The sequence below is a fragment of the Ranitomeya variabilis genome, chromosome 2 (genome assembly GCF_051348905.1).
Source record: "Ranitomeya variabilis isolate aRanVar5 chromosome 2, aRanVar5.hap1, whole genome shotgun sequence".
Taxonomy (NCBI): domain Eukaryota; kingdom Metazoa; phylum Chordata; class Amphibia; order Anura; family Dendrobatidae; genus Ranitomeya; species Ranitomeya variabilis.
This window is the reverse complement of record NC_135233.1, coordinates 564,867,731-564,895,221: the sequence shown is the minus strand read 5'-3', so window position 1 is coordinate 564,895,221 and position 27,491 is coordinate 564,867,731. Positions and strand designations below refer to the sequence as shown.

The 27,491-nt window shown below is 43.6% G+C and overlaps 1 protein-coding gene across 2 annotated transcripts in view; it reads left to right on the top strand.

Moving 5' to 3' along the window:
- Positions 1–10,254, top strand: part of CYLD (CYLD lysine 63 deubiquitinase) — a 77,510-nt gene extending 67,256 nt beyond the window's left edge. For both annotated transcript variants that reach the window (XM_077288214.1, XM_077288213.1), the window contains exons 15-19: positions 4,319–4,451; positions 5,709–5,817; positions 8,154–8,272; positions 8,367–8,583; positions 9,706–10,254. In XM_077288214.1, the coding sequence (XP_077144329.1) occupies positions 4,319–4,451; positions 5,709–5,817; positions 8,154–8,272; positions 8,367–8,583; positions 9,706–9,890 (763 nt within the window). In that variant the 3' untranslated portion in view covers positions 9,891–10,254. The remainder of the gene's footprint in view (positions 1–4,318; positions 4,452–5,708; positions 5,818–8,153; positions 8,273–8,366; positions 8,584–9,705) is intronic.
- The last annotated feature ends 17,237 nt before the right edge of the window (positions 10,255–27,491 follow it).

Below are 27,491 nucleotides of genomic sequence, written 5' to 3'. Positions count from 1 at the left end.
AATTCTCTAAATGCTTTCTTTTTGTCCCTTATTGCGCCCCTTACAGCTCTATTTAGCCATATTGGTTTCCTCCTATTTCTAGTATGTTTATTCCCATACGGTATATACTGTGCACAGGTCCTATCCAGGATGCTAATAAATGTCTCCCATTTTCTTTGTGTATTTTTGTGTCTCAGGATATCGTCCCAGTTAATTGCACCAAGATCCTCTCTCATCCGTTGGAAATTTGCCCTCCTGAAGTTTAGTGTCCTTGTCACCCCCCTTCTACCCATCTTATTAAAGGTTACATGAAAACTTATTATTTTGTGATCACTATTCCCCAAGTGACCCCCAACCCTTATATTTGATATGCGGTCTGGCCTGTTGGTTAATATTAGGTCTAGCAGTGCCCCCCTCCTTGTTGGGTCCTGAACCAGTTGTGAAAGGTAATTGTCTCTCATAGTTGTCAAAAACCGATTACCTTTGCTGGAACTGCAGGTTTCTGTTCCCCAATCTATTTCAGGGTAGTTGAAGTCCCCCATAATAATGACTTCTCCTTGAGTTGCAGCTTCATCTATTTGCTTTACGAGGATATTCTCCATTGCTTCCATTAGTTTTGGAGATTTATAACAAACCCCTATCAGTAATTTATTATTTTTTCCCCCTCCCCTTAGTAGGCGGCCACCTGCTTTCCTTCAGTGCCGCGTGGCTCTCGGTCGTTCACGACGAGTGGGTCCGCGATCTAGTGTCCTCCGGATACAAGATAGATCTCTTATCTCATCCTCCAAACCGTTTTTTCCTGTTTTCTCCTCCCAGGGCAAAAGCATCAGAGTTCTTCAAAGCTATAAGCTCTCTGAGAAAAGGGAGTTATTATTCCGGTCCCTCAAAGCGAAAGGTTTCAAGGTTTTTATTCAAACCTCTTCATTGTTCCAAAGAAGGACGGTACAGTACGGCCCATACTGGACCTAAAACTGCTGAACAGGTTCGTCAGGGTACGACGGTTCCGGATGGAATTGCTTCGTTCTGTCATCGCCTCCATGGAAAAAGGCGAGTTCCTGGCGTCTATAGACATCCAGGACGCATACCTCCAAATTCCTATTTTACCTTCTCACCAAAGGTTTCTTCACTTCGCAGTTCAGGAAGATCACTTCCAATTCGTTGCTCTGCCCTTCGGCCTCGCCACCGCTCCCAGGGTATTCACCAAGGTCATGGCGGCTGCCGTGGCCATACTCCACACCTGAGGATTGGTGGCGCTCCCGTATTTAGACGATATCCTCATCAAAGGCCCCTCTTTCCGCTCCTGCAAGGAAGCCGTGGCCATCACAATAGATTCTCTTTCTCGCCTGGGTTGGAAGATAAACTTCAAAAAATCTTCCCCAGTACCGACTCAGCGAATTTCCTTTCCAGGAATAATACTCGACTCGTCCCGGGGGTTGGTTCTTCTTCCCCCGGAAAAGATTTCAGTCTTACAGCGAGAAGCTCAGAAGCTCTCTCAGCCTCGCTCTCACTCTCTGCGCTTCAGTATGAGAGTCCTCGGCAGGATGGTAGCAGCTATGGAGGCGGTTCCATTTGCCCAACTACACCTCCGTCCTCTACAGCATGGCCTCCTGGCTGTTTCGGACAGGAACCCATTCTCCCTAGACCGTCGGTTCCTCCTTCCCCAGCGAGTCAGACAGTCTCTCAGGTGGTGGACATTTAAATCCTCCCTGAACCAAGGGAAGTCTTTTCTTCCAGTACACTGGCTGGTTGTGACGACAGACGCCAGTCTTCTAGGCTGAGGATCGGTGTTCCTTCATCACACTGCTCAGGGCTGCTGGTCCCCCCCAGGAATCACGCCTTCCAATCAACATCTTGGAAATCCGGGCGATCAGGCTGGCACTTCTCCAGTTCCATCCCTTCCTAGCAGGTCGCCCAATCAGGATTCAGTCCGACAATGCCACTGCAGTGGCATACATCAACCACCAAGGGGGAACCCGCAGCAGGGCGGCCATGACAGAGGTAGGCCACATCCTCCGATGGGCCGAGGAAAACCGCTCAATGATCTCTGCGGTACACATCCCGGGAGTGGACAATTGGGAGGCGGACTTCCTCAGTCGGCAATGCCTCGACTCTGGGGAGTGGTCTCCATCTGGAGATCTTCCACCAGATCTGCTGTCGTTGGGGAACCCCAGACGTGGATCTGATGGCCTCACGGCTGAATTCCAAGGTTCCCGACTTCATGGCTCGGTCCCACAATCCAGCAGCCATCGGGGCAGACGCTCTTGTACTCCCGTGGCATCATTTTCGGCTTCCGTACATATTTCCCCCACTTCCTCTCCTACCGAGAGTCATCAAGAAAATCAGAGCGGAGAGGGTACCGGTAATCCTGATTGCGCCAGATTGGCCGCGCTTGGCGTGGTATGCGGAACTAGTTCAACTAGTTGCCGACGTTCCCTGGCGATTACCGAATCGCGCAGATCTGCTATCTCAAGGCCCCTTTTACCACCAGAACTCAGAGGCCCTGTGTTTGACGGCATGGCCGTTTGAGTCCTGGGTCCTTACCCAGGCAGGTTTCTCTCCAGAAGTCATAGCTATTATGATCAATGCTAGAAAGCCTACATCTATGCGTATCTATCATCGCACTTGGAAGACCTTCTTTTCATGGTGTAGCGACCGAGGACGTTCTCCTCTACATTTTTCCATCCCTTCCATTCTCGAGTTCTTACAAACGGGTTTGGACTTGGGTCTCGCCCTTAGTTTTCTCAAGGGGCAGATCTCAGCCCTGTCTGTTCTCTTCCAACGCAGGATTGCCAACAGATTACAGGTCAAGACGTTTACTAAGGGAGTCTCCCATCGGGCGCCCCCCTATAGGATGCCGTTGGAACCATGGGATCTTAATCTGGTCCTCGGAGTTTTGCAACAGGCTCCTTTCGAACCTCTACAGGAGGTTTCCCTGTCTCTCCTTTCATGGAAAGTTGCTTTTCTAGTTGCAGTCACCTCTATCAGACGAGTCTCCGAGCTGGCGGCTCTGTCCTCTCAAGTTCTGTTCCTGAATTTTCATCAGGATAAGGTGGTTTTGAGGACATCCCCGTCTTTTCTACCGAAAGTTGTATCCTCTTTTCATCTCAATGAGGAGATTATCTTACCCTCACTCTGTCCGGCACCAGTCCATCGCATCGAGAAGGCCCTTCGCACACTGGATTTAGTGAGAGCTCTTAGGAGATACATCTCGTGGACAGCGTCTTTCCGCAAGTCAGATGCCCTATTCGTGCTCCCGGAAGGACCGAGGAAAGGGTTTCCCGCTTCCAAGGCGACAATAGCCAAATGGATCCGTTTGGCTATTCAGGAGTCCTACAGAGTCAGAGGTCTTCCTGTCCCAGCAGGGATTAAGGCTCACTCCACTCTTCGGCAGCACAAGTTGGTAAGGCTGCGACTTGGTCCAGCCTGCATACCTTTACAAAACATTACCATATTCACTCTCAGGCCTTGGCAGATGCGACTGTCGGCAGATGAATTTTGCAGGCGGCTGTGCCGCATCTGTAACTTGTTGGTGCAAGTAGCAATTGCAGTTAATTGTTTTCCCACCCAGGGACTGCTTTAGGACGTCCCATGGTCCTGTGTCCCCCAATCAGGCGTAGGAGAAAAGGAGATATTTGTGTACTCACCGTAAAATCCTTTTCTCCGAGCCAATCATTGAGGGACACAGCACAGTTCATCCTTGTTAAATATTAAGCTCCTACTGCTTTGTTACCGAACTGGTTCACTGAGAGCCAGCAGGAGGGTGTATACTGCAGGGGAGGAGCTATTCTTTCTGTGTTTACTTAGTGTCCTCCTAGTGGCAGCAGCATAACACCGATGGTCCTGTGTCCCCCAATGATTGGCTCGGAGAAAAGGATTTTCCAGTGAGTACACAAAAATCTCCTTTTAAAAGACAAAACAGAAGTTTATGAAAACCGAATTTTCAAGAGTCCCATACACATCAATGTCGGCTGGCAACCATTTAGTGTGTATGGGGGTCTGTGGACTCGCGAATGATCGGGCATATTGAATGACCATGTCTGATCATTTTGATTTCCCAGAAGATAAGATGTATTTAAAAACATTTAATAATATTGGTGGAAAAAATATAAAAATAAACTGCTTCTGTATGCGTTTTACTGCACGCTCCACATCAAAAGTACTTGCATGATCGGCCAAACTGAGCATACATGTGTATCTGAGAGTGGGAAGAGAGCTGTTGGGCGAATCTAATAGACAACAGCGTAAAGGGAGGGTCCAGTATAAAAATAAATCCTGGTGTAGTTAAAGCTCATGTCAATTCCTAATCTACTTTGTATTTTAATTATTCTTACATGTTCAGGTCGGCAGGACAGAAAGTGCAAGATTGTTACTTCTACCAGATTTTCATGGACAAGAATGAGAACGTGGGGGTCCCCACAATCCAGCAGCTATTAGAGTGGTCCTTTATTAACAGCAGCTTGAAGTTTGCGGAGGTAAAACATATTATCGCTACTTGTTGGTGATTGTAGATGTGTCAGAGTTAATGTCAATGGAATCACAGGACGAGGTCAATGATCTATGGCCACTGCACGGGAGCCCTGCACGCCGCCTCTCGCCTGCACGCCGCCTCTCGCCTGCACGCCGCCTCTCGCCTGCACGCTGCCTCTCAGTTGCACGCCGCCTCTCAGTTGCATGCCGCCTCTTGCCTGCACGTCGCCTCTTGCCTGCACGTCGCCTCTTGCCTGCACGTCGCCTCTTGCCTGCACGTCGCCTCTTGCCTGCACGTCGCCTCTTGCCTGCACGCCGCCTCTTGCCTGCACGCCGCCTCTTGCCTGCACGTCGCCTCTTGCCTGCACGTCGCCTCTTGCCTGCACGTCGCCTCTTGCCTGCACGTCGCCTCTTGCCTGCACGTCGCCTCTCGCCTGCACGTCGCCTCTCGCCTGCACGCCGCCTCTCGCCTGCACGCCGCCTCTCGCCTGCACGCCGCCTCTCGCCTGCACGCCGCCTCTCGCCTGCACGCTGCCTCTCAGTTGCACGCCGCCTCTCAGTTGCACGCCGCCTCTTGCCTGCACGTCGCCTCTTGCCTGCACGTCGCCTCTTGCCTGCACGTCGCCTCTTGCCTGCACGTCGCCTCTTGCCTGCACGTCGCCTCTTGCCTGCACGTCGCCTCTTGCCTGTACGTCGCCTCTTGCCTGCACGTCGCCTCTTGCCTGCACGTCGCCTCTTGCCTGCACGCCGCCTCTTGCCTGCACGCCGCCTCTTGCCTGCACGCCGCCTCTTGCCTGCACGTCGCCTCTTGCCTGCACGTCGCCTCTTGCCTGCACGTCGCCTCTTACCTGCACGTCGCCTCTCAGCTGCGCGTTGCCGCTCGCCTCCTCTTAACTTTTGATTATCCATCGCCGTGGGACGTCATGGTTGTGGCATGATGCTAATCAAGAGTAACCGTAAATGTAGGGAGGTAGGAGCCTCTTATAGCTCTTGTCCGATAACCATAGATTACTGAAGTGGCCTCTGGACTATGTTGAGCGAATCTGGTCTTGGCTCCAGACCTCGTTCTGTCCCATCGATTAGTTTGGTACAAGACAGAATTCCTATGCTCTCTAGTCTGGGTACGACTAATGAAATCAGACGGGGTACTTCCCCCGCTACTGTAATTCTCCACGGCAGCCACTTGAAAAAGTTGACATTTTCCACTCAAAAACAAAAAACCAAACCAGCAACCTAATTTGTATTGACGTTTTCTTCTCCAGGCTCCATCTTGTCTAATAATTCAGATGCCTCGATTTGGAAAAGACTTTAAGATGTTCAACAAAATCTTTCCCTCCTTGGATCTCAACATCACCGATTTGTTGGAAGACAGTGAGTCCTACTTTTGTGAATCAACGAAACGTAATGATATGATCTCATATATGTAGTGCTTTCAAAAAGTATTCATACCGTGTGAACGTTTCCACAGTTTTTCACGTAACGTGTGATATACCAACAGTTTCCTACTTTCCTGTCATTTGTTTTGGGATATGTGCAGTATTTCATTCTTGGGTGCTGTTGGTCTAATCTGATGTCTCCTGCTAAATGGCCCACAGACCTCAATTGGGGTTTATAAAATGTGACACGAGTGGTACAGGCTGCCATGAGAGGTGGCAAGTTCTCCTTCAATGGAAGTCTTCAAATGGAGGCTGGACAGACATCTGTCTGAGATGATTTAGTGACTCCTACATTGAGCAGGGGGTTGGACCAGATGACCCAGGAGGTCCCTTCCAACTCTTGCCATTCTATGATTCTTTTTTTCCCGGACTGTAGCCATTATGGGATGACGCCGCGGAAGAGATGTTGGTTTCATCAATCTTGCACTTGCACTCTTTATTTGGAAGCATATGCGCTTCAACATTTATGAATAACGTCATTGGATGCCGCATCACTTCAATTCTTAATTTAACGTTAAGTTAGCGCCTCCTATTTAATAGCGCCAAAGTATTATCCCTATGACATGCGGCATGGTGGAAATCATGATATGATACTTTGTGATAACCTATTGGGTTATGTGTTTTCTGTACATCTAGCTATTAGACTGTTATAGCCTCTATACACATAAGGTGTAAGGGGAATACCAGGGTGAGTTGACGTTGAGCAAGGGCGCCACTTGCTCTTTGGTAGGGTGCCAACCTTCGCGGCTCGGTAGAGTTGACACTAGCTGGCAAATAGGGTGATCTGTCCTTAGGATAATCCAGACTGTCTGGTGCCAAGTATTTTATTTGCAATTTTTGTCTTTTTTTTTTTTTCTTCCCAGTTTTTTCCCTTAGAGCGTGCATTGGTTTGGAGTGACATAACAAATCATTTATAGCTAATTTAAGGTTTTAACGAGTAACAAATAAAGGAATAATTTTATTAGTGTTCTCTGAACTGCTATACCAACCATCAGTGGGATTGGATAGAGGCATTTGTGAACAGCAATTTTGAAATCTTGTCACATATTAGGTCTTATCTGTGACTGGGCCATTCACACACATGGATATACTTTGATCTAAACCCTTCCATTGTAGCCCTGGTAATATGTTTAGAGTTGATGTCCTGCGGGAATATGAACCTAAACCTCGGTCTCAAGTCTATTTCAACCTTTAACAGGTTTTCCTCCAGGATAACACTGTATTTGCCTTCATCCAGCTTCCCTGTCCCTCATGAAGAAAAGCATCCCAGCAGCATGATGCTTCCACCACCATGTTTGACAGTGGGGATGGTGTTTTCAAGGTGATGTGAATTGTTCATTTTTTACCTCACATCATTTTGCATTTAGCCCCAAAAGTTCTACATTCTGACCAGAGAATCTTCTTCCACATGCTAGCCGTGTTCCTACATGGTTTTTGCAACCTGGACTTCTCATGTCTCGCTTTCAAAAATTGCTTTTTTCTTGCAACTTTGCCGTAAAGACCAGATTTGTGGCATATACGACTAATAGTTTGTTCTGTAGATAGATTCTCCCACCTGAGCTGTGGATCTCTGCAGCTGCTGAAGAGTGACCATGTGCCTCATGGCTGCTTCACTAATTAATGCTCTCCTTGCTTGGGATGTCCGTTTAGGTAGACGGCCATGTCTTGGTAGGTTTGCAGTTATGCCATACTCCTTCCATTTTTGGATGACAGATCGAGCAGGGCTCTGTGAGATATTCAGAGCTTGAGCTTTTTATTATAACGTAACCCTGCTTTACTCCACAACTTTATCCCTGACCTGTCTGGTGTGCTCCTTTTGGTTGTTATGATGTTGTTTTTGATCCCTAATGTCCTCAAAAGCCTCTGAGGCCTTCACAGAACAGCTGTAGTTATACGGAGAAGAAGCTACACACAAGTCAACTCAATATACTAATTTTGTGAGTTTTGAATTAATTGGTTACTCGGGAATTGAGTACAATTGTACGTCACAATTTTCAGATTTATATTTTTTAAATCGTTAGAAAAATCGTTAGAAAACTATGGATCATTTCCTATACCCTTCACAAATAATTGCTACTTTGTGTTGGTATCACATAAAATCCCAATAACATACATTCAAGTTTGTGGGTGTAACGTGAAAAAATGTGGAAAAGTTCACAGGGTATGAATATATTGTCAAGGCATTGCATGTGTGTATATGTGTGTAATATATATTTATACATACATATATTTATATTGTAATCCTGCCGTCATCTTTCCTCATCCTTCCAGCCCCCCGGCAGTGCCGCATCTGTGGAGGGCTTGCCATGTATGAATGCAGGGAGTGCTACGATGACAGTGATATTTCTGCAGGGAAAATCAAGCAGTTCTGTAAAACCTGTAATACCCAGGTCAGTACATATAACATATGTTAAACCTCTCCTGCTCATAAAAAAGGGTTAGGGTTCACAGTTTAAAAAAAAATTACTACTTTTCTCTTCAAAGGTTCATCTCCACCCAAAAAGACAGCATCATAAATTCAACCCAGTGTCCCTGCCAAAGGAGCTGCCGGACTGGGACTGGAGACATGGCAGCATACCGTACCAGAAAATGGACTTATTTGCCGTTTTATGCATTGAGACCAGTCATTATGTGGCTTTTGTGAAGTATGGAAGGGATGACTCCTCGTGGGTGTTTTTTGACAGCATGGCCGATCGTGATGGTACGTGTTCATATGTAAATGCTTAGCTCATTGTGTCCAAGTAATTCTCCGAGTAGAAGCTGAGAATTCAGCTGTTTTGCCCAGAGGAGCCAATCATCCTAGCTCATCATCCATGGTGTTCAATGGATTATGGAAATTTGCTTTTGTGCACATCGGTCCCAGGTAATGATGATCACGACCGGGCAGGAACCGAGATGCATAGATTTCATAGTAAGTCACAACGAGAGGCTTTTGGCCAAGCTATGATGTGCCATTTTGAAAAGGAGTGGTTTTCAGCATCAACGTGTGATCTATATAGTAAACCAAAATCCACTAGGTAGTCATAGAATTAAGGGCATGTTTGGACAAAACATGTTTTGCCACGCCTGGCCTATAAAGGACTTCATATTAAACCATATATGAAAAAAAGAGAACATTTGGAGTCTTTGAATGCTACAAATATCCAAAACATTTTTATTATTGAACAATAATCAAATATACATTTAAAACACAGTGAAAAAGATGATCACAGTAAGAAAACAAATGAAAAAGATAATCATAACCTTATAGTCCTTAATCTCAGGAGATTAAATCTAATTGTGGGAAAAGGCCATAGGCATGCAAAATTATAGAATAGTTAACCATCATGACGACAGTCTTAGATACATAGTGGACCGATATCTGTAAATAGATGTAGTACAAATATACAGTTATAATAATCAGAAATTGAAAGTTAGCACACCAATATAGCAGACGTCAGAAAGGAGAGCAACCCCAATGTCCCCGACGCGCGTTTCGCGTGTTCACATGATACGCGTCATCGTGATGAGCGAACGTGCTCTGATCAAGTGTTATCCGAGCACACTCGTGTGCTAATAGAGTATATTCGGCGTGCTCGAATGCTATATACCAGTCACTGTGGCTGCATGTCTTGCGGCTTTTCGAGAGCCGCAACATATGCAGGGATTGCCTAACAAGCACCACCTTATCCGAGCACGCTCGCTGATCACTAATCATGATCTATATAGGTAGGGGCTCCAAAAGGGATTGTTCTTAAGAATCCAAGAACTGTCAAGTTTTTAATATCTTTTAGAATCTTTAGAAAAGTCTTGGATTAAGTCTCAGGTTTGTCTTTTTTCGCAGGTGGGCAGAATGGATTTAACATTCCACAAGTTACTCCTTGCCCAGAAGTCGGGGAATATCTGAAAATGTCTTTGGAAGAACTTCATGCCTTAGATTCTCGAAACATTCAGGGTTGTGCACGGCGGCTCCTGTGCGATGCATACATGTGCATGTACCAGAGTCCCACCATGAGCTTGTACAAATGAACATTCATGTGTTCACGACATGGAGAGCACTGTAAAGGCTGTCTGAGACTGTAGCAACTGGTGGAGCGGACATGCTGGAGAGCCACAAGGATGCTTATACAATGCCGGGCGGCTGATGAAGATTTTGTTTCATACACTAAAATCCTTTAACCCGTTTGCTGTCGACAACAGAACCTTACAGCTCTACTGCATTTACAATCTCTTTGCACTTCAAGTGTTCTTTTTTTTTTTTGTTTGTCTTTTACGTTCCACTGAATGTACATCACAGTGAAGATTAAAACCGCTAAAGCTTTAAGTTATAATCTAGTTTTAATGTGTTATTTTATTTTTGTTTGAAAAGTATTAAATAGCACAAATGAAATTATTTTTGCGTTTGGGTAATTCTTACTGACTATCCACAGTGACCATATGGTATCGCTTTCATCAGCTTGTAGGCAATTTCTTCTTATCCATACTTTTATGTTGTAGGCTTTTACCACCTTATAAAGTGAGAGCATTGCTGTAGGATATACCATTACTTTATTAACATTGGAGGTCTGCTTTATTCATTTGATGGGTAGAGTGAGTGTCTCTGTGCTGGAAAAGACTGAAGAGAATGTTGAGATGGCAATACACTTTTAAATAAGATCTGCCAGTTGCTCAAAAGAAATGGAGTTAAAAAGGTTCCTCAAGATTATAATAAAATGTCACATATTTCAAACAGGTTTCAGGGACTGGTTTCATTCTGAAGAAACACATCTGAGACCTGTGTCACAACTAACATAGGAGCTGTATCATAAGCACACATACCATAACAGCCGGGCTAAATATCCTCATAGGGCTGATGCTGGAGACAAAAATCCTTTGTGATTAGTCAACCAAGGAGGAAAATAAATAGATCTTCTATCACACACTTCTCCAGCAGCTTCTGTATGTGTGCTTATGATACTAATCTGACAGTTGAGACCCTAGTCTCAGGAGCTGTGTTTCTTCAGACTGCAGCCTGTACGTGATTAAAACCCCATAAAATACTTGTTAAAATCGATAAGCCCTCTTGATTCTGCAGCTCTTTTCCAGTTTTCGTTGTCACTCCTTGATATTCACATTTTTTGCTTTTGGAGTACAGCATGTGAAATCTCTGCTTGCAGATCAAGTGGAAGTTTCTTCAAGTCTTCTCTAGGGCTGTGCCCCTTTCAACCACTTCCTCCTAGATGTTGCCACTCCCAGCTCAGTTCCTGATCTAGCAGTCTCAGACACTGCCAAACTGTGATTAACAGTGTCTGGGAGGTAGGCGTGAAGACCAGAAAAATGCCCAGAGATCTCACATAGTGCTCTCCATAACAAACTAACAAACAAAAACTAACAAAATGGAAAAAAGGCGTCAGAATCAGAGGATCTTGGGGGTTTGTTTTTTCTTTGTTTGATTCAATTATTTTGAGCAAGTGGCAAGTCCTCTTTATCCAATTATAGAAAGCAGTTTTGTCCTTCATAGACCACAAGGAGCAAGAGAAAGCAAGTGAGCTGATGCACTGCCGAGAGCAACACCTTTTGAGCAAGCTTAAAAATCATTTCATCTGACTGAGTATTTTGCTTGTTTATTGGGTGATCGGCAGCCTTTTTTCACTGCATGATTATCGTGGAACAAGCAGTCCTTGGAATGGACCTTTCAGTAATTTTTAATTTTGAACTGGACACATGGTTCTGCATTGTAATTTTAAACAACAAGATTAACCCCGGAGATATTTTCGTTTTTGCATTTTAATGCAATGCTGCGGCTACCAAACAAAACTTAATTCTGACGTTTTGACTCTTTTTCCCGTTACGCCGTTTAGCAATCGGGTTAATTCTTTTTTTATGTTGTTAGATTGGGCTATTATGAACACGGCGATACCAAATATGTGCATATTTGATTTTTTTGTTCATTTTGAATGGGGCAAAAGGGGGGTGATTTGAACTTTTTTATAATTTTTTTTATATTTTTTAATTTTTTTTTTTTTTTTTTTTTTTTAAACTTTTGGCCTGCTTCAATAGTCTCCATAGTATGTATGTAGCAGAATTGCTTACTTGCTATAAGCGCTGACCACCGGGCTGCACTCATAACCATTCGGCAATCACAACCATAGAGGTCTGCTGGAGTCCTCTGGTTGTCATGCCAACCCATCGGGGACCTGCGGTCATGTGACTCGGGCGCCGATAGGTTGGATTTTCAGTGCGCTTGCTAGAATCACTTGTTAAATGCCGCTGTCAGTTTGACAGCAGCATTTAACTAGTTAACAGCCGTGGGTGGATCGCGATTCCATCCGTGGCTGTTAGAGGCATATATCAGCTGTTCAAAACAGCTGACATGTGCTGGGAAGATGAGGGCTCAGCGCCGGAGCCCACATCAAAGGGAGGGAGTCCGACATCGGCACACTATTACGCCCGATGTCGGAAAGGGGTTAAAAGTTAATTTTTAACCGCTTCTATTTGCTTCATGTAAGCCCATTAAGAGTCTACATCTTACACAACTACAGTCAGTCTGCTAATAGATATAAGCTACTAAATAGAAGGGGAAAAAAACAAAAAAGTGACCAGCTCCTCCGAACATAATAAAGCAATTATTCCAAGGTGCAAGCTGCCATGACTGCATGATATACAAACAACAGAATGCAGCAACCGTAAGCGTTAAGAAGATGTATGCAGACATTGAATATATGAAATTTGAACTGCATTACTGCTATACAGAATATAGTTGTGTGACCAATTTATGCCCCAAGTACCTTTATTTCTGTGTGTGACAAGGTGACTTTTCTTTGAGACCCTAGACGTAATATTTATCAAACATGCCTCTACCGGGCTAAAAGAGCTACAAATTTAAAGGGCGGGTTGGATCCCAGCTGTTATTAAAAACAGTCTTGGGCTGATGGGGGGAGTGCTCAGTCGCCTTGTTGTGGCTGATGGGCTCTCATGAAATGGCCAATTTACACGTTAAGTACTTTTATTTTTAAAATTATATTCTGTATAGCAGTAATACAGTTCAAATTTCATATTCAATGTTTGCACTGATCTTCGCACTTACACAGGCTGATGTATTCTTTTGTTTGTACTAAATAGAAGGGAGTCCTTCTGGATCTTCAAATTACAAAGGAACGTTCTGTCTCCTGCTGGTTTCATTGAAACTGCCTAGCTTTAAAGTCTATCATTTGGGGTAAAACATACCTGTCACATTTAGGGAAAATTATTTTTAGAATATATACTTTTGCCCATACATAGTAATTTTATTTTTTTTGTTCATATCTGAATTGAATGTTGAGACTGATATAATTTTTTTTTACATTTTAGTAATCTTTTCTGTATTTAATAGCTTTTTGTTAGTATGGAACACTTTTCTTTCTTTTTTTATTATATCTGCCATTTCTGGTATGACTTAAAAAAAATATTTAGAATTGAGAGTCCCCAGTGGTTGATACCTTTTAATGGCTAACTGAAAAGATGGTAAATTGCAAGCTTTCGAGACTACTCAGGTCTCTTCATCAGGCATAGAAGAGACCTGAGTAGTCTCGAAAGCTTGCAATTTGTTACCATCTTTTCAGTCAGCCATTAAAAAGGTATCAACCACTGAGGACTCTCAATTCTAAATATTTTTCAATCTACTGGCTAACAGGGTACAAAGATAAATATTTTGACTGTATCAATATGGTATGACTTGGGTATTGTTTCTGTTCATAACCCACATTTACAATTTAGTGAATACATTATGAATTCATAGCTTCTAATGTATATTACCATACTCACATGCCACAAATTTGTTATTTTAGAGGTAGCCGGCAATAGGGTAGTTATTTGCTGGGACCAGTCCAATATGCAATTCAAACAGCATCAATTCTTATGGTTTTTAGGTGTATTCTCAATGTAAAGGTGAAACTGTTTATTATCTTAATGTGTGATATAATTTCTTCTCATGGTTTTAAGTGTCACAAGTTTACCACAACAGAGGGGGGACCAAAGACCGCAGCATCTGATTTCATGTACTCCTGCACTACTTAGAAGCACATCTCCTTCACATTTAATGGTGCAGGTTTCTGTTAGCCGTGCAGGGGTTAAACTGCTCAGCTTGGATGATCTCAGCTGTGCAGTATCAGCCACTCCCCTCTGCTATATATACTTGCCTCTAGAAATCTGAATTGCCAGTGTTAAATCTTGTACTGTCTGGTGTGGAGTGGAGGAGTTGGTTGTTGGTAGAGGCATTTGGAGTGTTGTTAGGTGACTGTTGCTTGGACTTTTTGGCTGTTTTCCAATCCTCTTCCTCTCCTATTTGGTTTACATTCCTTTTCTTCCTGATGTTCCCCTCTGTTGTCTGTTAGTGCATATTTGTATGATTGGTATTTTTCCTTTATCCCTGTACATCCTTGCTTGTTTGTGTATATCATACACCATTACTGCCAACTCCCCAGGGTGAGGGAGGAGGAGAAGAGATATAGGGCTGACTCAGGAGATTAGCAAGGTACGTAGCCCCGGCATCTTCACCATCAGAAGTAATTAGGGGAGCAGGTATAACTAGGGTGTCCCTAGTGTTTGGGACAAGGAAGGATCCCCGGGTAGTCCGACAACAGTCATGACAAAAGGTTTTATTTTTTTCTGTATGACTGACTAGTTCCTGAAAAAGATCTCATGCTGAGGTTGAAAACATTGCTTTGTATTTTCTTATTCCAATCAAATATTAATCTTATCCTCACTGAGAAGTTTGGATTATCAGTGCCCTTGCAGACAGCTGGGCATCTATCAGGATCTTCTCTGGATCTTACTTTGTGTGAGGAGATTGTAGTGTGGGGATAATTTTGTGTGTGTGAGAATGACTGTGGGGACATAATGTTTGAGGTAGAATGTATTGTGGGAACATACCTTGAGGGAAAAGTACGGTGGGAGCAGTTGGCAGATATGAAACAGATACAGACTTATTTGTGTGCAGGAGGAGTTTAAACTTTTCTGACAGATGGCGATGTTACTGTTATATGCTTAGTTGAATGTAATGCATATACTTGTACTTTCGTTTCACTTTCTCTCTGGTAAAAGGTTCTTCAGACTTTCTGTTATGCTGTATGAAGAAGCTGATGCATGTATCTCATGTTCTGTGAAGATAAAAGTTGAATTACCCCATATAATCTACTCACAAGTTTCTTCTTCGATCAAACTATGCAACAAGTTATGGGCCCAGCATAGAAGACAAAAAGGGCTTGGTAAATACAAAAGAATACGTCAGAGCAATTCTCTACAAACAAGTAAGACAAATAAGTTAAAGATGAGCAGCAGTTCAGAGCTGAGACTCACAGTAGCTAAGCTGAACAATGAGAACTATCAGTTATGGAAGTTCAAAGTGGAGATGTTATTGTCTAAAGATGATTTATGGGAGGTAATCACTACAGACAGACCCTATGATAATAAGATATGGGATAAGAAAAACAGGCAAGCAAGAGCTACTATCAGCTTATTAGTGGAGGATGATCAGTTAATCCACATAAGGAATGAGAATACAGCAAAGAGAATGTGGGAAGCATTGAGAAAGCTACATGAAAAATCCAGCTTAAATCACAAACTATTTGCTAAGAAAACTTAACAAGATGAGAATAAGTGCAAGGAAAGACATGCAGGAGCATATAAATTCCATGATCAAGGTGGTAACACAGCTGAGATCAGTCGGTGAAGACATTAAGGAAAGCCATATAGCAGCAATATTATTGTGCAGTTTACCAGATTCATACACTGCTCTGATAAATGCACTATAGACGAGACCTGAAGCAGACATTACACTACAGTTTGTAAAGACCAGATTTATAGATGAATATCATAGAAGGAAAGAGCAAACAAATTATTTCACTGAAAGGGATAGTGAAAATGCTCTTAAAGCGACAGACAAGAAGCCCCATAATACAAAGACAAGAGAATGTTTCAGATGTAAGAAAAAGGGACATTTAAAGAAAGACTGTACTATATGGAAAGCAGAACAACAGAAATTACACCAAAAGGAGAATAAACAAAGTAAAAAGCACAATTTCTCACCCACATGCCGATCACTGGAATGGTACATTTAAAGTTTCTGATAAAGAGTCATCGTCAGGCTGGTTTATTGACTCAGGAGCAAGAAATCACATGACTAGTGATAAAAGCTTCTTTACTGAACTTGATGAAAAAAAGGAAGCAATTTATCTTGCAGATGGGAGTAAAATAACCGCAGAAGGTATTGGACAAGGAATTCTAATCTGTCCTGATAGATTTAGGCATAATTCAAGATTACTAGTAAAGGATGTGTTATGTGTTCCGGGACTAGAAGGAGGATTGTCATCCGTAATGCATCTGACAGCCAAAGGTCTTACTGTAAAATTCAAAGATGATAATTGTACAATCCTAGCAGGAGGTAATAAGTAAAAATAAGTCAAAGTAGGTGAACAATTATATCATCTAGATACATTAAACAGATGAAATTATGTACACATCACAAGAATTGTATTCACATGTGGCATAGACGTGGCATAGACGTCTAGGCCACAGACATCCTTCATCCTTACAGCATAATGGAGTTACAAAAAATTTGACAAAAGGCCTATTGATATCTGATTGCTCAATTACTGTAAAATGTGAATGTTGTATAAAATCTAAAGCTACAAGAGTATCTATACCTAAAGAGAGTGAGCCAAAAAGCACAAGACCACTTGACTTGGTACACACTGATGTATGTGGACCCATGAAAGTGACCACATCAGGAGGTAATAGATATATGCTGACCTTCATAGATGACCACTGAAGATACACAGTTGCGTACTTGATAAAGAACAAAAGTGCAGTTTTTGAAAAATTAGACTGTGACAAAGTCAAATAACAAGTTTCAGAGGAAGCCAATCATCATCAGAAGTGATAATGGAGGTGAATTTACAGGATTCCAAATAGAAAACTACTTAAGACAGAATGGAGCAGAGCATCAAAAGACTTTTCCATACACACCTGAACAGAACTCTGACTGAAATAAGATGTATGCTAACAGACTCCAGACTACCAGAGAAATACTGGGGTGAAGCAGCAATGACCGCTGCTTATCTGCAATACAGACTTTTTTTTTCAAGAAAACTGAAAAAAGCATATAAACTGTTCCCTGTATTGTTCAACATCTTTATCAATGATTTAGATGAAGGAATTGAGGGTAAACCGATTAAATTTGCTGATGACACAAAGCTAGAAAGGATAGCTAATACTAGAGAAAAGAGAGAGAGAGGATTGAAAAAGATATAAATAAACTGGAGCAGTGGGCAGCAACTAACAGAATGGTTTTTAACAAGGAAAAATTCAAAGTACCGTATTTTCTGGTGTATAAGACGACTGGGCGTATAAGACGACCCCCAACTTTTCCATATAAAATATGGAGTTTCCTCTCCTTCAGACCCTGGGAACATCCAGGATCGCTCTGTACACCCGTACCCAGCGTATAAGACGACCCCCAACTTTTGGGACAATTTTTAGGGGTTAAAAAGTCGTCTTATACGCCGGAAAATACGGTACTATATCTGGGCAATAAAAATGAAAAAAACATATACAGAATGGGAGTAATAGGGCTAAGCAACAGCGCATGAGAAAAGACTTGGGTATGCTAATACAGTTGTGTTTCTTCCTGAAAATGATTGCAATCACAAATTCTTTGGTATTATTATCTTCATTTAATTTGTCTTAAATGAAAAAACACAAAAGAGAATGAAGCAAAAAGAAAAACATTGATCATTTCACACAAAACTCCAAAAATGGGCCAGACAAAAGTATTGGCACCCTCAGCCTAATACTTGGTTGCACAACCTTTAGCCAAAATAACTGCGACCAACCGCTTCAGGTAACCATCAATGAGTTTCTTACAATGCTCTGCTGGAATTTTAGACCATTCTTCTTTGGCAAACTGCTCCAGGTCCCTGATATTTGAAGGGTGCCTTCTCCAAACTGCCATTTTTAGATCTCTCCACAGGTGTTCTATGGGATTCAGGTCTGGACTCATTGCTGGCCACCTTAGAAGTCTCCAGTGCTTTCTCAAACCATTTTCTAGTGCTTTTTGAAGTGTGTTTTGGGTCATTGTCCTGCTGGAAGACCCATGACCTCTGAGGGAGACCCAGCTTTCTCACACTGGGCCCTACATTATGCTGCAAAATTTGTTGGTAGTCTTCAGACTTCATAATGCCATGCACACAGTCAAGCAGTCCAGTGCCAGAGGCAGCAAAGCAACCCCAAAACATCAGGGAACCTCCGCCATGTTTGACTGTAGACACCGTGTTCTTTTCTTTGAATGCCTCTTTTTTTCTCCTGTAAACTCTATGTTGATGCCTTTGCCCAAAAAGCTCTACTTTTGTCTCATCTGACCAGAGAACATTCTTCCAAAATATTTTAGGCTTTTTCAGGTAAGTTTTGGCAAACTCCAGCCTGGCTTTATGTCTCGGGGTAAGAAGTGGGGTCTTCCTGGGTCTCCTACCATACAGTCCCTTTTCATTCAGACGCCAACGGATTGTACAGGTTGACACTGTTGTACCCTCGGACTGCAGGGCAGCTTAAACTTGTTTGGATGCTAGTCGAGGTTCTTTATCCAACATCCGCACAATCTTGCGTTGAAATCTCTTGTCAATTTTTCTTTTCCGTCCACATCTAGGGAGGTTAGCCACAGTGCCATGGGCTTTAAACTTCTTGATGACACTGCGCACGGTAGACACAGGAACATTCAGGTCTTTGGAGATGGACTTGTAGCCTTGAGATTGCTCATGCTTCCTCACAATTTGGTTTCTCAAGTCCTCAGACAGTTCTTTGGTCTTCTTTCTTTTCTCCATGCTCAATGTGGTACACACAAGGACAGAGGTTGAGTCAACTTTAATCCATGTCAACTGGCTGCAAGTGTGATTTAGTTATTGCCAACACCTGTTAGGTGCCACAGGTAAGTTACAGGTGCTGTTAATTACACAAATTAGAGAAGCATCACATGATTTTTCAAACAGTGCCAATACTTTTGTCCACCCCCTTTTTTATGTTTGGTGTGGAATTATATCCATTTTGGCTTTAGGACAATTCTTTTTGTGTTTTTTCATTTAAGACAAATTAAATGAAGATAATAATACCAAAGAATTTGTGTTTGCAATCATTTTCAGGAAGAAACTGAGTATTATCTGACAGAATTGCCAGGGTGTCAATACTTTTGGCCACAACTGTAGATCATAAACTGAACATGAGTCAACAGTGTAACAGTCATGAACATGAACATCAGTCAACAGAGCAAGTTCAGAGAAGAGCGACCAGAATGGTGACCTGTCTGCAAACCATGTCCTATGAGGAACGGTTACAGGATTTGGGACTGTTTAGCTTGCAAAAATGAAGACAGAGGAGACTTAATAGCTGTCTACAAATATCTCAAGGGCTGTCACATTGTAGAAGGATTATCTTTATTCTCATTTGCACAAGGAAAACTAGAAGCAATGGGATGAAACTGTATGGGAGGAGATACAGATTAGATAAGAGAAAAAACTTTTTGACAGGGTGATCAATTAGTGGAACAGGCTGCCACGAGAGGTGGTGAGTTCTCCTTCCATGGAAGTTTTCAGAGGCTGGACAGATATCTGTCTGGGATGATATAGTGAATCCTGCATTGAGCAGGGAGTTGGACCAGATGTACCAGGAGGTCCCTTCCAACTCTACCATTCTATGATTCGAAGGTAGGAAACCAAGTGTGAATCATTTAAGAGTTTCTTTGTTGCAAAGTTTTTGTGTTTATTCCAGAAGAAGAGTGCTCCAAACTTCAAAAGAGAGCCATTGATGCAATATTTGTCGGATATAGTGACAATTGCAAATGATACAGAATCCTAGATACCAAGTCAGACAGAATCACAGTGAGTAATAGTGTAACATTCATTGAAGATCTAAATGATGACATAATGATATCACTGGAAATGAAAAATGAGTGAATCGACAGTGATATAACTGCAAGAACATCTGATGAGAAAGAAGTGGAAATCGATGAAAATCAAAAACTGAAAGTTAAGAGATACAGCTCCATACAGACACAGAACCAAGAAGCTCAATAAGAGAAAACAAGGGAAGACCACCTCAACGTCTTTCATACAAGGCAAGTACAAATAAAATTTATGAACCTACATCTTGGGAGGACATATCTCAACTTCCATAAGAAGAGGCCAACAAATGGATAAAGGCTGTAGAAACAGAAATAAAATCCATGCATGATTCAAAGACATGGACACTGACAGAGCTACCAAAAGGAAAAACAGCCATAGGATGTAAATGTGTTTTTAAATTAAAATACCAAGCAGGCGGCACAGCTGATCGATACCGATCAAGACTTGTAGCTAAAGCCTATTCTCCGAAATATGGCGAAGACTATGATGAGACATTTGCTCCAGTTGTCAAATACACCACAATCAGAACTTTGCAGTTGCAGCAATGAAACAAATGCAGTTGAAACATCTGGATGTAAAGGCAGCATTTCTAAATGGAGCCTTAACAGAAGACATTTACATGGAACAACCCCCAGGATTCAAGGCTTAAAGCAACCCAAACATGGTTTGTAAGCTAAAGAAAAGTATATATGGTTTAAAACAAGCCGCTTAGGCATGGAATGATAAAATCACAGAAGTACTGATAAATTAACATTTTCAAAGAAGCAAAGGGGATCGTTGTTTATATATAAAGAGACTGACATACAGATGGATCTATGTGCTGATATGCACTGCTTAAAAAAATAAAGGGAACACTTAAACAACAGAATATAACTCCAAGTAAATCAAACTTCTGTGAAATCAAACTGTCCACTTAGGAAGCAACACTGTTTGACAATCGATTTCACATGCTGTTGTGCAAATGGAATAGACAACAGATGGAAGTTATTGGTAATTATCAAGGCACACTCAATAAAGGAGTGGTTCTGCAGGTGGGGACCACAGACCACATCTCAGTACCAATGCTTTCTGGCTGATGTTTTGGTCACTTTTGAATGTAAGTTGTGCTTTCACACTCGTGGTAGCATGAGACGGACTATACATCTCACACAAGTGGCTCAGGTAGTGCAGCTCATCCAGGATGGCACATCAATGCGAGCTGTTGCAAGGTTTGCTGTGTCTGTCAGCGTAGTGTCCAGAGGCTGGAGGCATTACCAGGAGACAAGCCAGTACACCAGGAGATGTGGGGGGGGCGGTAGGAGGGCAACAACCCAGCAGCAGGACCGGTACCTCATCCTTTGTGAAAGGAGGAAAAGGAGGAGCACTGCCAGAGCCCTGCAAAATGACCTCCAGCAGGCCACAAATGTGCATGTGTCTGCACAAACGGTTAGAAACCGACTCCATGAGGATCTGAGTGCCTGATGTCCACAGATGGAGTTGTGCTCACAGCGCAACACCGTGCAGGATGCTTGGCATTTGCCACAGAACACCAGGATTGGCAAATTCGCCACTGGCGCACTGTGCTCTTCACAGATGAAAGCAGGTTCACACTGAGCACATGTGACAGAGTCTGAAGACGCCATGGAGAGCTGTTGTGAATTCCATTCTTGGGCTCCATCCTGTGGTTGCGAATGGTATTTTTGGGAGTTCTGCTCTTGGGCTCCCTCTGGTGGTTTCAAGTGGAACTTAGCAGCTGCTCTCACTAATCAGTTCCCTGGCCTTGTTATTTAACTGGGCTTTTGGCTGTAGTTGATGCCAGCTGTCAATGTTTCTTCCTGTGGATTCAGTCCTTTCCTGGAAGTTCTCTGTTGGCCAGTCCATTTCAGCTTAAGATAAGTTCTGCTAGTTTTTGGGTGTTTCCCTGCTTATGACCTTCTGTTCAGTTTAAGTTATGTCTCTTTTGTCCAGCTTGTCATTATGAAATATTCCGGCTAGTTGGAAGCTCTGGGGTTGCAGTTTTGCCCCTCCACACCGTGAGTCGGTGTGGAGGTTATTTTTGTAAACTCTGCGTGGACATTTAGTTTTTATACTGACCGCACAGTAGCCTTTTCTATCTCTGTCTATTAGATAGTGTTGGCCTCCTTTGCTAAAATCTAGTTTCATTTCTGAGTTTGTCATTTTCCTCTTCACTCACCGTCAATATCTGTGGGGGGGCTATCCTTCCTTTGGGGGTTTCTCTGAGGCGAGATAGTTTTCCGGTTCCATCTTCAGGGGTAGCTAGTTCTTAGGCTGTGAAGAGGCGTCTAGGCAGTGATAGGAACGCTCCACGGCTATTTTTAGTGTTGGTGTTAGGAGTAGGGATTGCGGTCAGTAAAGCTACCACCTCCTCAGAGCTAGTACATTATTTGTTTTACCCACTAGATCATTTCAGTGCTGCTCTGTAATCACTAGGTCACATTGGTGATTACTGTCTGTGGAGCTGCCACCTCCTCTGAGCTTGTCCATGATTGGTTTTACCCATCAGGTCAACTCAGTACCACTCCGTAACCACCAGGTCATAACAGTACAGCTGGCCCACAATGTGTTAAATGCATCTCAAAAGAGGGAAGAGAAAGTTCTGAGTCATTGGTTTTTTTTTCTTGTTGCTTGTTTCGTCTTTTTTTTTCCCCTTGATTTTTGGATGGTGCAGGAGCTTGGTGCTGATATGGAGGTTCAGGGTCTGTCTGCGCGTGTTGATCATCTCGCTGCAAGGGTACAGAGTATCCAAGACTATGTTGTTCAAACTCCTGTTTCTGAGCCTAGAATTCCTATCCCTGATTTGTTTTCTGGGGATAGATCTAGGTTTTTGAACTTTAAAAATAATTGCAGATTGTTTTTTGCTTTGAGACCCCGTTCCTCTGGTGACCCCATTCAGCAGGTGAAGATTGTTATTTCTCTGCTGTGTGGTGACCCGCAGGATTGGGCATTCTCCCTTGAGCCAGGAAATCCTGCATTGCTCAATGTAGATTCATTTTTTCAAGCACTTGGATTGCTTTATGACGAACCCAATTCTGTGGATCAGGCAGAAAAAATTTTGCTGGCTCTGTGTCAGGGTCAGGAAGCGGCAGAGATATATTGTCAGAAATTTAGAAAGTGGTCTGTGCTTACAAAATGGAATGAGGATGCCCTGGCGGCTATTTTCAGAAAGGGTCTTTCTGAAGCTCTTAAAGATGTTATGGTGGGGTTTCCCACGCCTGCTGGTTTGAACGAATCAATGTCTCTGGCCATTCAGATTGATCGGCGCCTACGTGAACGCAAGGTTGTGCACCATATGGCGGTGTCCTCTGGGCAGAGTTCTGAGCCTGTGCAATGTGATAGAGTTTTGACGAGAGCTGAACGGCAGGAGTTCAGACGTCAGAATGGGCTGTGTTTTTACTGTGGTGACACTACTCATGCTATCTCTGACTGCCCGAAGCGAACTAAGAAGGTTGCTAGGTCGGTTACCATCAGTACTGTACAGCCTAAGTTTCTCTTGTCTATTACCCTGATTTGCTCATTGTCGTCCTTTTCTGTAATGGCATTTGTGGACTCTGGCGCTGCCCTGAACTTAATGGACCTAGAATTTGCCAAGCGCTGTGGTTTTTCCTTGGAGCCTTTGCAGAATCCTATTCCCTTGAGGGGGATTGATGCTACGCCATTGGCCAAGAATAAACCTCAGTACTGGACACAGTTAGCCATGAACATGGCTCCAGGACATCAGGAAAATATTCGTTTTTTGGTGTTGCATAATTTGCATGATGTGGTTGTGCTGGGGTTTCCATGGTTACAGGTACATAATCCAGTGCTGCATTGGAAATCTATGTCTGTGACTAGTTGGGGTTGTCAGGGGATACATAGTGACATTCCTCTGATGTCAATTTCCTCGTCCCCTTCTTCTGAAGTTCCTGAGTTTTTGTCGGATTTCCAAGATATATTTGAGGAGCCTAAATCCAGTCCTCTGCCTCCTCATAGGGACTGTGATTGCGCTATTAATTTGATTCCTGGCTGTAAGTTCCCTAAGGGTCGACTTTTCAATCTGTCTGTGCCAGAGCATGCCGCTATGCGGACTTATGTAAAGGAGTCCTTGGAGAAGGGGCATATTCGCCCGTCTTCGTCACCGTTGGGAGCGGGGTTCTTTTTTGTTGCCAAGAAGGATGGCTCCTTGAGGCCCTGTATAGATTATCGCCTTCTCAATAAGATCACGGTCAAATTCCAGTACCCTTTGCCTTTGCTCTCTGATTTGTTTGCTCGGATTAAAGGGGCTAGCTGGTTTACCAAGATTGACCTTCGAGGGGCGTATAATCTGGTCCGCATCAAACAGGGCGATGAATGGAAAACAGCATTTAATACGCCCGAAGGCCATTTTGAATATCTTGTGATGCCTTTCGGGCTCTCTAATGCTCCTTCTGTGTTTCAGTCCTTTATGCATGATATTTTCCAGGAGTATCTGGATAAATTTATGATTGTATATTTGGATGATATTTTGTTTTTTTCCGATGATTGGGAGTCTCATGTGAAGCAGGTCAGGATGGTATTTCAGATTCTTCGTGCTAATACACTGTTTGTGAAGGGTTCTAAGTGCCTTTTCGGAGTTCAGAAGATTTCTTTTCTGGGGTTCATTTTTTCTCCCTCTGCTATTGAAATGGACCCTGTTAAGGTCCAGGCTATTTATAATTGGACTCAACCCACATCTGTGAAGAGCCTGCAGAAATTTTTGGGCTTTGCTAATTTTTATCGCCGCTTCATTGCTAATTTTTCTACTGTGGTTAAACCTCTGACCGATTTGACCAAGAAAGGTGCAGATGTGGTGAATTGGTCCTCTGCGGCTGTGGAGGCCTTTCAGGAGCTTAAGCGTCGTTTTACTTCTTCCCCTGTGTTGCGTCAGCCAGATGTTTCTCTCCCTTTTCAGGTTGAGGTTGACGCTTCTGAGATTGGGGCAGGAGCTGTTCTGTCTCAGAGAAGTTCTGATGGCTCTGTGTTGAAGCCGTGTGCTTTCTTCTCCAGAAAGTTTTCGCCTGCTGAGCGTAATTATGATGTCGGCAATTGGGAGTTGTTAGCTATAAAGTGGGCATTCGAGCAGTGGCGACATTGGCTTGAGGGAGCCAAGCATCGTGTTGTGGTCTTGACCGATCATAAGAATCTGATCTACCTTGAGTCGGCCAAGCGGTTGAATCCTAGACAGGCTCGGTGGTCTTTGTTTTTCTCCCGTTTTGATTTTGTGGTCTCGTATCTTCCGGGATCTAAGAATGTGAAGGCTGATGCCCTGTCTAGGAGTTTTTTGCCTGATTCTCCTGGAGTCCGTGAGCCGACTGGTATTCTCAAGGAGGGGGTGATTCTTTCTGCTATCTCCCCTGATTTGCGGCGGGTGCTTCAGAAGTTTCAGGCTGATAGACCCGACCGCTGTCCTGTGGGGAAATTGTTTGTTCCTGATGGATGGACTAGTTAGGTGATTTCTGAGATTCATTGTTCGGTGTTGGCTGGTCATCCTGGGATCTTTGGTACCAGAGATTTGGTTGCCAGGTCCTTTTGGTGGCCTTCTTTGTCACGGGATGTGCGATCCTTCGTGCAGTCCTGTGGGATCTGTGCCCGGGCTAAGCCCTGCTGTTCTCGTGCTAGTGGGTTGCTTTTGCCTTTGCCTATCCCTAAGAGGCCTTGGACGCATATTTCCATGGATTTTATTTCTGATCTTCCTGTTTCTCAGAAGATGTCTGTGATCTGGGTGGTTTGTGACCGGTTTTCTAAAATGGTCCATTTGGTACCTTTGCCTAAGTTGCCTTCCTCCTCTGATTTGTTTCCTTTGTTTTTCCAGCATGTGGTTCGTTTGCATGGTATTCCGGAGAATATTGTGTCTGACAGAGGTACCCAGTTTGTTTCTAGGTTTTGGCGGTCCTTTTGTGGTAGAATGGGCATTAATTTGTCTTTTTCTACGGCGTTTCACCCTCAGACAAATGGACAGACGGAGTGAACCAATCAGACTTTGGAAACCTACTTGAGATGCTTTGTGTCGGCTGATCAGGATGATTGGGTTACCTTCTTGCCGTTGGCCGAGTTTGCCCTTAATAATCGGGCTAGTTCGGCTACCTTGGTTTCGCCTTTTTTTTGTAATTTCGGTTTTCATCCTCGCTTTTCTTCAGGACAGGTTGAGCCTTCGGACTGTCCTGGGGTAGATTCTGTGGTGAACAGGTTGCAGCGGATTTGGACTCATGTGGTGGACAATTAAACATTGTCTCAGGAAAAGGCTCAACGTTTTGCTAACCGCCGTCGGTGCGTTGGTCCCCGGCTTCGGGTTGGGGATTTGGTCTGGTTGTCTTCTCATCATGTTCCTATGAAGGTCTCTTCCCCTAAGTTCAAACCTCGTTTTATTGGTCCTTACAGGATTTCGGAAATTATCAATCCGGTGTCTTTTCGTTTGGCCCTTCCAGCTTCGTTTTCCATTCATAATGTGTTCCATAGATCTTTGTTGCGGAGATATGTGGTGCCCATGGTTCCCTCCGTTGACCCTCCTGCTCCGGTGTTGGTTGAGGGGGAGCTGGAATATGTGGTGGAGAAGATTTTGGATTCTCGTCTTTAAAGGCGGAAACTTCAGTATCTGGTCAAGTGGAAGGGTTATGGCCAGGAGGATAACTCTTGGGTTTTTGCCTCCGATGTCCATGCTGCCGATTTGGTACGTGCTTTTCATTTGGCTCGTCCCGATCGGCCTGGGGGCTCTGGTGAGGGTTCGGTGACCCCTCCTCAAGGGGGGGGTACTGTTGTGAATTCTGTTCTTGGGCTCCATCCTGTGGTTGCGAATGGTATTTTTGGGAGTTCTGCTCTTGGGCTCCCTCTGGTGGTTTCAAGTGGAACTTAGCAGCTGCTCTCACTAATCGGTTCCCTGGCCTTGTTATTTAACTGGGCTTTTGGCTGTAGTTGATGCCAGCTGTCAATGTTTCTTCCTGTGGATTCAGTCCTTTCCTGGAAGTTCTCTGTTGGCCTGTCCATTTCAGCTTAAGATAAGTTCTGCTAGTTTTTGGGTGTTTCCCTGCTTATGACCTTCTGTTCAGTTTAAGTTATGTCTCTTTTGTCCAGCTTGTCATTATGAAATATTCCGGCTAGTTGGAAGCTCTGGGGTTGCAGTTTTGCCCCTCCACACCGTGAGTCGGTGTGGAGGTTATTTTTGTAAACTCTGCGTGGACATTTAGTTTTTATACTGACCGCACAGTAGCCTTTTCTATCTCTGTCTATTTAGATAGTGTTGGCCTCCTTTGCTAAAATCTAGTTTCATTTCTGAGTTTGTCATTTTCCTCTTCACTCACCGTCAATATCTGTGGGGGGCTATCCTTCCTTTGGGGGTTTCTCTGAGGCGAGATAGTTTTCCGTTTCCATCTTCAGGGGTAGCTAGTTCTTAGGCTGTGAAGAGGCGTCTAGGCAGTGATAGGAACGCTCCACGGCTATTTCTATTGTTGGTATTAGGAGTAGGGATTGCGGTCAGTAAAGCTACCACCTCCTCAGAGGTAGTACATTATTTGTTTTACCCACTAGGTCATTTCAGTGCTGCTCTGTAATCACTAGGTCACATTGGTGATTACTGTCTGTGGAGCTGCCACCTCCTCTGAGCTTGTCCATGATTGGTTTTACCCACCAGGTCATCTCAGTACCACTCCGTAACCACCAGGTCATAACAGAGAGCGATCTTCTGCCTGCAACATCCTTCAGCATGACCGGTTTGGCAGTGGGTCAGTAAAGGTGT